This window comes from Impatiens glandulifera, chromosome 8, assembly GCF_907164915.1.
Source record: "Impatiens glandulifera chromosome 8, dImpGla2.1, whole genome shotgun sequence".
In the NCBI taxonomy this organism is placed as follows: domain Eukaryota; kingdom Viridiplantae; phylum Streptophyta; class Magnoliopsida; order Ericales; family Balsaminaceae; genus Impatiens; species Impatiens glandulifera.
In genome coordinates, this window is record NC_061869.1 from 2,866,826 (window position 1) to 2,878,222 (window position 11,397).

An 11,397-nucleotide genomic window follows, 5' to 3' on the forward strand; every position below is an offset into this window, starting at 1 on the left:
GAAACATAGTACAGTACCAAAAATACTCAAAATTAAACTTAAATAGTTGAGATATTCAATAACACAACTCAACTTAGGGCTCGTTTTGACGAGTTCTTAAGTTTTTCCCTAAAAAACCCATGTTTGATAAATTAAAAGAAAAATCAGTTTTAAATTATTATGACCAAAATACCTTCAATCAAATGTCTTTTATTAATATTAAATTTTATTAATATAAAATAAGTAGAGGGTAATTTCGGTAATTTTGATATTTAAATTGATAAAATGATTAACTAGATAGGTGATTTGATTGTTGAGTTTTGGGATAAAAACTTAATTTTATTCCAATAAACAAAGATCAAACAAGCCCTTAAAGTTTTTATTAAATATAGTAAACTAGTGCAGGTAACGCGGCACTTCATACGTCGCTAAATAACCGCGGGTAAGAAAGACTTTCCGACGCAAAATACCCAAATACCGACTCTTTTATTCGTTGCTATACGCAAAAAATAGGGTAAGTAAGACTTTTTTTTTGGGAAAAGGTAAGTAAGACTTAATGCGGCTTAAAAATGTAGAAATAGTTTATATCTCATCCATCACATGGTCTAAATATAAACACAATCTGAGGATCGATATCCGATGGTGAAGAACTGACATTGACATTATCGAGGTCGAGTCTATAAATTAATTAGAGTTAAAGTAAGCTTAAAAAGAATTTGGGGTGGACTTGAAAAAATAAGAGACAATTATAAATAAAACGAATGAATCAAAGTGGGTCTCTGCCATTTTTTTTAGAATTAGAAAAACATAATTATTTTGATTAAAAATTTAAGAAATTGAAGTTTCATGTTACCCTATTCAAAAAAATTATATATATTCTTTTTTTTACTAGCTTTATCCTTAAGATGAATCCATCTCGAATATTGTAGGAGCCTGAAATTGTTCCTTATACTTTATAAATATTTTTAAAAAACTCATCATTTCATTTACCATATATGCAACTGTGTTAGCTTATATCTTGGTAATGGTGTTACTTGTTATAATGGTGTGATAGTTAAGATTTGTATGAGATTAATTAATAATGCCATTGAAATTGAAATGTTTCATTCATTTCATTATTATTAGCTTGCTCAATAATTTTGTTTGCATGTGTAAAGTCTTCTTTCCTAAATTTTATCTAATTATCTTGACTTTTATTTTTTTCTTTCAAAAATCAGGATTTAACTTATGGAAAAAGATAACACTACTCCACATACATAACCCCTAATTTCAATTAGGAACTTTTAATGTGAATCGAATTTGATATATTTAAAACTACTATATATCTTGAGTTTTACACATAGCTCAATAACAATTAACATATCTTTTTCTTGCAGCTTTCCATCTTAATTGGTACAAGCACAATCCATTCTTCTATAAGCCACTCTTAACTTCACTTTCACCATCTCCACAACAAACTTATGGTTCAAGCTTCAATGAATAGATATCAAACACCAACAGCCACCATCATTTGTCACATACTAATTCTCGGAATGACGACGACTACACAAAAAATTTACTTTGCTCTGTTTTTCATCATCTGTGTTTCCTTTTCATTCACCAGTTCAATTACTCTTCCTAATGATGATCAATTCTCTATTCTAGACCAGTCCATAGATGGGATTAATCCAGTTTCCGAGGAGACAGTGGCTGAACTATTCCAAGAATGGAAGGAGAAACATGGGAAGGTGTACAAGCATGCAAAGGAAGAAGAGAAAAGGTTTCAGATTTTCAATAACAATTTGTATTACATAATGGAGATGAATTCAAGGAAGGGTAGTAGTTCAAGAACAGGGCATAAGGTGGGGCTGAACAAGTTTGCTGATTTGAGCAACTTTGAATTTAGAGAGGTTTATACGTCAAAAGTGATGAAAAATAGGAGCGAAAAGAAGACGGGTCATGTGGAGAGTTTTGATGCTCCACCTTCTTCGCTCGATTGGAGAAAGCTTGGCGCTGTCACAAGCGTAAAGGATCAAGGCATATGCGGTTAGTTTAACTTAGTTTATTAGAGCGTATTGTTAATAACGTGAAGATTGAGATTAATAATTTTTATTTATTTATAGGAAGTTGTTGGTCTTTCTCTTCGACGGGAGCCATGGAAGGAATTCACGCTATTGTGACTGGAGACCTAATTAGCCTCTCATCACAAGAACTTGTTGATTGTGATAATATTAGCGACGGTTGCAACGGAGGATATATGAATAATGCCTTTGAATGGGTTATTAACAACGGAGGCATAGACTCTGAATCCGATTACCCTTATGTTGGATCTGATAGCATTTGCAACACTGAAAAGGTCTAGTCTTACTTCTTCAGAACTGTCGTTATCGATAAAACTTTAGCGACGTTTTTTTACTTTTCTAATTTCTTATGAAATTCCAGATAAACGAGAAGGTGGTGAGTATTGACGGCTATAAAGTTGTCAATGTCGATGAAAGATCTCTTCTTTCTGCGGTTGCTGGCCAACCGGTTAGCGTCGCTATAGATGGAAGTGCAATTGATTTCCAACTCTATACCGATGTAAGTCCTATATTTTTTTAAATGTCTTAAGTAAAACGAAACAAAACATTACATTAAAAAATTAAAATACTGAAAGGCAAACAAAATTAACTTGTATCAAGGAGAATTTTACCTAGAAATCAAAATAACGCAGGGAATCTACGATGGGTTTTGTTCGAGTGACCCAAATGCGATAAATCATGCGGTTCTTATAGTAGGGTATGGGAGCGAAGGAGACGAAGAATATTGGATAGTTAAAAATTCATGGGGGACCGGTTGGGGAAAAGATGGTTATATCTACATTAAAAAAAACACAACAAATATTTACGGGGTTTGTGGTATTAATTCTTTGGCTTCATATCCAACTATGGAAACTTCTTTCCCTCCGTCTCCTTACCCTTCTCCGGTTGCTCCGCCGCCTTCTCCTCCTCCTCCTCCTCCTCCGTCACCTCCGACGCCGTCTGTTTGTGGGGAATTCGCTTACTGCTGGGCAAATGAGACATGTTGTTGTGTTTTTGAGTTATTTGATTATTGTTTATTATATGGATGTTGTGAATATAAGAATGCTGTTTGTTGTACTGGCGGCGCTGGAAATAATGGTGGGGTGGACTTTTGTTGTCCTAGCGATTACCCAATCTGTGATATGAAAGAAGCACTCTGTCTCAAGGTGTGTAAATATAAATATATATTACAAACGTCGCTAAAAGTTAATTTTTAATATTTTCTTTTTTGTTGAATTGGGGTTTTACAGAATGAAGGAGACTACTTGGGGGTGGCGGGGAAGAAACATAAAGTGGCAAAGCTTAAGCTTCCATGGAGCGAGAAATATGTAGAGAAGAGAGTCGAGAAAGAGGAGGAGACGAAAGTAGATCTGCAATGGAAGAGGAGGAACCCATTTGGTGTTGTATGAATTAGATTGATCTTTTCTCCTTTTGAAAAGGGGCTGTTATCTCATGTTGGATGTCATCTTCATTGGACATTATGAACGTTTAAAAGTATATTAGCTACTGTTGTCACTGAAAATGACAGAATTGTAATCAGGCAGGATTGGATTATATTAACTACTAATTTTACTCAAAAATTGTTTCGTGGGTCAAAACTCAAAATAATATCGTCACTTGCATATTATGTGAAGACTTGTAGCTTAGAAGACTCGTAGCTATGGTTCAAGTCTTCACACTAAGAGACGATCTAGTAAATAGAGGTGGGTGAGTTTAAAAAAATTTGTGGTGGATTTGAAGAATTAGGAAATCATGTCAGTTTCTTAAAATAAAATAAAAAAATGGGATGGGCTTAATTTCTCTTGAGTGTTTTTAGTAAAAATTCGAATTGTAATTTTGAATCTCTTATGCACAACTGTTATCATTTCAGTTAGTCTGTAATCTTTTATTTTCTACCCATATCATTGTATTTTTAGTATCCATTATTAGAGACTTGGTTTTCAAATATGAATTTAAATTATATTTATTTTTAGTATTTATAGGATATTAATCTAAAACGTTGCTAATAATCGTCGCTAAAAAGTACACAATCCCGGCGTTATAGCGACGTTTATTAATGCGGTAGAAGTGAATTATTTCCTTAATGCATGGACGCCACTCTTGGGACGCAAAGATAGCTTTAGGTAAAATTTATGGCTGCGCTATGAGTTATATTTATTGCATTGGACAAAAATATATCTATTTATAATTTGTAAAATTAAATTATGATAATAAAATTTTATATTTTACTTGTTTTTCAAATAAATCCAAATATAATTGAAATTATTAATAAATAAACAAGATTAAACATTTCATGTAGGTTCCAAAAGTAGTTTGAATGAGATAAGTACTTGCCTAGCTAACAGCTACATGCGTGCGTGCATGATCCTAATGTATTCCTAGAGGTGACATGGCGCCACCTGTCTAGCCATGTCATTATGTCAAAACTCATTGCCGGAATCATGCTGCTGATGGACGTGAACTGAATTGTGACATGGCGCCGACGACGTGGGCACGTGGCATTCTTTAACGTTTTTATTGATAACTACTTATAAAGAAAGCGAAAGCATGGTGTTAATATCATGAGTTGAAGCCATGTCAGTACCCTGTCCATGGACATTGACTTCATCATGGGCAGACCTACTTGTGTAATCCTGGTTTAATCAAATTTAATGAAACTATAAGATCATGATATCATCAAAAGAAACCTAACTTTAAATAAGGGCAAAAAATGAGATATATAATTAAAATACCTTAGGCCAAAGGTGAGGGATAATATTGTCATTGTCTCGATATAACAAATGGTTAGAGTCGAATGGTTGCGGATGCCATTTCCTGGTGACTTTGCTAGGTTTTAAAGGTTCATCTTCATACTGCAAATGTTCGTCTATGGCTTCCATAATTAGGTTTGATTTCGATATGTGCTTGTCTTGATTTCTCTTCTTTAAGTTGTCGTTATCTTCAACATTGCTGCATGTGATTATCGTTTTTAATGAAAATAGATTTTCTCAAACCATAGTGATTCAAAACAATTCCTATAAATCATATTTACATAGAATATGTTGCAAATAAATCTTAAATAAAAAATTTGAAATGTCAAAATCAAATTCCTATATTAATGTACCTTAAGTAGTCGGATCTAAGGCCCAAAGGAGGCTGATCATGGATAAAAAGTGGAAGGAAGTGTTGATGAGATTCATTTTCGTCGCGAAAATGTGCACATTGTGCTTCTACTAGAAGTCTATCATTCACCATTTCCTCTTGTTGGAGACTACTAATTTCTTTTATTACTCCACAATTTAATCTTTTCCGTCCTCTACGAATTCCTTCAATCAATTGATTTCGAGGTAAAACTGTGGAACAATGTAATAATTTAAATGAATTTTCTACAACATTAATTAGGTAGAAAATAAACCCGATATCCAAAAATTACCTTGACCAAATTCATCAAGCTTCTTGTTGCGATACATCTGAAAATAAATATAAAATTAATTACTCGTGAAAAAACTTCTGAATTTTTCAAAAAACACTAGAGAGTACAAAAAAAATATGTATTTATTATGTTTTAGAGAAATATATATATAGAAAAGAAAATACCTGGAGGTGACTTTTAATATGAGAAATGGTAAGTCCTTTTACATTCATGGATTGAAGAAGTAATTTAGGAGTTGCTTCTGCTAAGTAAGTAATGAATGAATGAATGGATTAATTAATTAATTAATTATATAAATTGAAATAAATAATAAAAACTTACTAATTTGTTGGTGATGAAGGATTTGAAGAGCATTGAGAAAGGATAGATGAAGGTCGTGAGTCCACCGGAGACGAGGAATATTTGATCGGACATATTGTCGAACATTCTTTTTATTATTATTACTATAAATGGCAACTTCTTCTTCTTCTTTCATGTTCAACTGATCATGAAAAGACCACATGATGTCTAATTCTTCTATGCCGGCTGCTGCCATTAATAATATTACCCAGAGATCGATCAACAAGAGTAACATATATATATATAAAGGAGATGGAATAATAATTATAATAATAATAATAATAATATATTGATCTGGTTCAACGAAAAGGTTTTTCAACAATGGAATTAAATTACATGCAGGCAGGCACAGATCTCTAATATTCCTCTAATGACTTTCGAGGCCAGAAAGTTTTCTCTATCTAGAAAAAAATAATAATGTTGTTTTTACTCATCTTTTAGGGCTTGTTTGAGGAATGTTTTTTTTTCAGGGTTTTTTTACTTAAAAAAAACCTTGTTTGATAAATACTTTTTAAAACTAGTTTTTTGGTTAAATTATCAAAATGGGTAATTTTGGTATTTAAATATATAAAAATAAATATTAGATAATTGAAACGATGGTTGAGTTAATTTTGATATAAAATCTTGGAAAAAAAAACACACAAAAACAAAATAATGATAGGGAGAGCGACATTGAAGGCAGCGACTCTCCAACATCCCCACTTGACAGCCATAAAAAATAAAAATAAAATTATCATGTATGAAGTTAAAGAGAAAATTTATAAATATAAAAAGTTAGAAAGAAAAAGTCATGTCCGAGAGCATCCCGTCCCGAATATACTTTTTCTATATAACATTTTAGATGATAAATTTATTTTTTTACCGAGCTTATTTTTTAAATGTGGTTGAGGTTAGCAAAGGATGTTCCCTATCATTACTCCATCAAACAAACCCATAATTGCATCCGATTGTTCTTTATTTTATTTCAATAAATAAATATTTTTTTAAATATCCAATGTGAAATGGAACCACATGAGGTTATAATATCTACCAAATTATGAGCCTCCACATCATAACTCAATAATTATTTATATATTTATTTAACAAGCTGGGCTAATATATATATATATATATATATATATATATATATATATATATATTAGAAAGTGTATATGTACTCAAACTAATTAACTTCTTTAAAATTGAATTATTGCATTTTATTTTTAAGTCTATAAAAACTTAATATTTTTAAATAAATTAATTAATCAAGCAATGTCTTAAAAATAATTGGAACCCCAAATTTGTATGTACTAATCATTAGTCATCAATCATGCATCATGTCTCTTAATTATATTAAAAGAAGCTACATGTTTTATTCATGTATAAATAACACCGACCATTAAAAGCTAGCTGCCTGCCTCTGATTTCAATCTTAGATTTGTTTCATATTTGTGCTTTATTCATGCATATTTTCTTAGATTCTTTTATTTCCTTTTCAAAAAAAGTATTTTTCTATTAACCTTGAATTCTATTTACACAAAAACAAAAATCACTTTTTGAAGAGTCTTTAACTTAACAAATTTATTCAAATAAACACACTATAAACAAGACATAAGTATTTGTATGTTATCTATTTTTTATGTACTTTTTGGTAAAAAAGAGTACTAATTTTTTGTTTACAAATGTTCTGATTATGAATAGTTGAACTCCATCATATCTTACTAATAAAAAAAAAATTTAAATCAAACTTTCTTCTTTGAAAAATCTAATACAATCTCGGCTTACTAAAATGGATTTTGCAATTTATCGATGAGCTGAATAAGTTTAAAAAAAGTAGTTTTAAACACGTAAAAAGTCTTGATCTATATAAAGAATAGTATGTAAAACAATGAATGGAAAATTAATAAAAAGACCAAGACAATTTAACTTGTTTTGCAATATGATTAAAAACACTAACATTAGACATAATAAAGACTTGATTTTTTAGTCTGACTTTTCAAAGATTTTTTTCTTGGTAATACAATATTATAACTAATGAATATATATATAGTTAGCTAGTACTATAGTATAGATAGCTTGATGATTGGAACATATACATAATACCTCATATATGCAGTTTGCTCAATTGATCTGCACCTATATATATATATATTAGTTTTTATTTCTGAAATTCTGAAAAACATAGATGTTACTATGAGCGTGAAATAACTCATCAAGGTAGTCCAATAATAAGAGTCGGTTTAAGAGACAAAAATATCACGAATTTGATTCCAACTAGAAGCTAGGGTCATGACGTGGGATTTAATATTGGTTCTCCTTAATTCAAACAAAACACAAAATCCTTTTTATGTGACAATTTTTCAAAGGTTGGTAGGAAATTCCTACAACCCTTTATTTAATTCCCATATAAAATCCAATTATTTTGAAATTGGTTTATTCTTCTTATTATAATTTTTTATATTTAAAAGTGAATAAAATAAAATGTTCTCATAACAATAAAGTAAATTTATTTGAGTTTGAAGATTTTCTTTTTTCTGACAGTTGTTCCACATAAAATAATCTCTCTATATATATTAACGCAATCATCTCCACAATAGTGTTGACCTTTTCCTAGACTATATATATATTATAGATTTAAGATTATTTTTATAACCATAATTTAATTCCTTATGAATATATAGTTAATAATTACTGTTAGTACTACTAAATTATAAGGAGATAGGTCGCATTCAACATTTGTGACAAAAGTCATTTAATTGATTATTTCAAAAGTATGGCTGCTAAATTAAATTATTAATTAATTATGCATCCCCTACCTAAACTCAAGACTTTTTTCTCACTTTTTCTTTTTCATTCTTCCTTCAATCTATCTTTTCACTCGTGGATTACAGCCGTGAGCACATTTAAAAACAATTGACCTTTCTTATATATTGAAAAATGTCTATTTATATTAAAAATTAAAAAAAAATTTTGTTTAAACAAAGACAAAAACATTACATGAAAAGAAAAAAAAATATATATTATTAATTTACTAGTCTATTTAAAAAAAAAAAATCGTTGTTTTATTTTTATATCAACTCCAGAAAAAAGCACGTTACTAAAAAAAAAATATAAAACATAACAACCTTTATTTCTATTTAAAATAAGGTGTTCATATTAATACAAACAAACATGCACTGATCTCCAAAAAAAAAACACGTTACTAAAAAAATAAATATCAAACGTATCACCTATATTTATTTATATTTAAAATTAAGGTGTTCATATTAATACAAACAAATATTGCTGATCAGTTTTTAACTTGTTATAGTGTGAACTACAATTAATTAGAAATGTCAATCTATGATTGAAAACAAACAAAAATAATTTAAACATATAAAGTAAATAACTTTTTTTATTATTATTATTAAATAAGTGGTTATTATACAAAGTACGTGTCACCCATTTCAATTTAGAGATACTCTTTATCTTGGATATTTTAAAAATATTATAGGATTTTATAGAAAAGTAATTGTTAATAAAAAATTATTTTAAATTTTTTAGGATGAATTACCAAAATTTATTTTTATATTTAATATATATAATAATTTAGTAAGTTATTATCATTATTATGTTCAATTAACATGTTTTAAATGAAAATTATATAATTTTATGGTTAGAATAATGGTAATACAATATAAAATATTTTTTATGAAATAAAACAAGATTAATTCATTAAGGTAGGTAGCTAAGTGACAAAGTCGTACTCTATGCAGTTCAATTTTCACTTAAAACACTTTAAATTCTCGTAAATTAAAATATATTTATGCATATTTATTTGTATTTTAATGACATTTTAAAGGAAAACAGTCTCTTTTTTTTGTCTTTTTTTTTTAATAAGTGTAAACGTCTTATATTTAAAAATAGGTTAAGAGTTCTTTTATTTTTTTAATTTAAAAAAAAAAAAAGTAGAATAACTGTACAATAATGACTTTCACATTCAACATTTGAGTTACCTTAATATGTTATACTGTTGGAGAGTTAACTATAGAGACTTTGAACTATCTCCGGACACATATTTGGTGAAATAGTTCATATAAGACCATAGATCTAACCCTACATTTGACTCTATAATCTAATTTGATTGATATTATAAGGATTGAACCGTTCAAATTGGTTTGAATTGAATATTCAAAGAATTTTAAACATAACTCATGACTCTACCTCAAGTGAAGTCATTTTTATTAAAAAGGGAAATTTAACCCATTGCATTTTTTTTTAATGATTTTTCAATTAAGCTACTCTAAACGGTACATTATAATCCATATCTTGACAACATTAAAATTTTCCATGCATTAAATAATACACTAGTCAAAAATCAATAACATCTTTCCCGTTCATGACCTCAGAATTATTAATTGATGCCTCTGATGAAGCACGTACCTGGCTGAATAAGATTGACTCCAAATTCAAACAATTACTATTATATATTATATTGTTGCTATTTTCCAATCAAACATTCTGGCTTAACGGATCCATCATTCCACGACCATTCAAACTTGTTATCCTCCAATAAATTAATTAATTAAAGTTCCATTTTCCCTTCTTCTGTATAGATATACCTGCATAAGTTCACACAAGTCATGGCGTCAGGCATGGAGGGTTGACATTCATCACTTAATTAGCCTAGTAAATCAATATAAGCAAATGATGTGTCACTATATCGCTGGTTGGAAAAATGATAAAAGGTAGGGAGAAAAATGAGTGTAAAAAATTTATTATTTTTTCGACTAATCAAATTGTGGCACGTCATTCCCTTACACGTTTCTCTCCCAAATTCACTCCCCAATCAAATCATTTGTCATATATAAATATATTTAAAATGCATGAGGGCTGTCGGATAAGCTAAATCTGTCTGTTTCATATATATATATTAGTTGCTAGCGCCCAGAATTCCAACTAAAAAACACAAAAAATCAAAGGTTTAACATATAACTATTATTAAACTTTATGTGAAGCTGAGCTGTTCTTCAAGATCTATACTAAATTAATTAAATAAATGATCTAAATAATTATATACTCTATTATAAAACTAAATAATGCACTGCAGCTGGGCGGTGACCATACATTGAAAGTTGTGTTATTTAGGATGAAGTTTATTTTTCAAACTTATATATATATATTATATTAATACTGCAAATTAATAGCCGGAAAATTAAACCTAACTATTTGGTAAGATCTTGCATCATTCTTCTATATTCTTACCATATATATTGAAGATTTGAATCATTTCATAAGAAAGAAACCACTAAAATAGACCATTGAAGATTCAACAGAATTTTTTTCTTTTACTGAAATTGAATCAAGTTATCCTTTTAGAAATAAATAAAGTTATACAATTAATCTTGCAGCTTAAAGTTTAATTAAATAAAAAGACCAATTAAGCTTGGATCATATAATACATGGCCCAAGACCAATTCTTAAAAAAAAAAAAAAAAAAAAAAAAAAGGCCTACTCTTTCTTTTGTAATTTTTGTCTTATTTAATATCACAAATAGTCTACTTGAAAAATGTAATTTTCTAAGTTGAAAAATTAAATTAAGTTTTATTCTTAAAATAACTTTCATTGGTATATGTAGAGCTTGTTTGAGGAAGGGGTTATTTGGATAAA

The 11,397-nt window shown here is 29.0% G+C and overlaps 1 protein-coding gene and 1 long non-coding RNA gene across 2 annotated transcripts; one reads left to right on the forward strand and one right to left on the reverse strand.

Annotated features, from left to right (window-relative positions):
* The first annotated feature begins 1,485 nt into the window (after window positions 1-1,485).
* LOC124912553 (low-temperature-induced cysteine proteinase-like) lies at window positions 1,486-3,540 on the forward strand. The gene is made up of 5 exons (XM_047453190.1): window positions 1,486-2,004; window positions 2,082-2,314; window positions 2,401-2,538; window positions 2,672-3,184; window positions 3,269-3,540. Exons 1-5 carry the CDS (start codon window positions 1,512-1,514, stop codon window positions 3,425-3,427), a joined length of 1,536 nt encoding a protein of 511 aa, XP_047309146.1. The 5' UTR covers window positions 1,486-1,511; the 3' UTR covers window positions 3,428-3,540.
* A 1,909-nt stretch (window positions 3,541-5,449) lies between these two features.
* On the reverse strand, window positions 5,450-5,817 carry LOC124911342. Its single transcript, XR_007096612.1, has 3 exons — window positions 5,752-5,817; window positions 5,595-5,671; window positions 5,450-5,467 (listed from the first exon to the last, which is right to left on the reverse strand). It is a non-coding gene; the product is annotated as an uncharacterized LOC124911342 (long non-coding RNA).
* Between the last annotated feature and the right edge of the window lie 5,580 nt (window positions 5,818-11,397).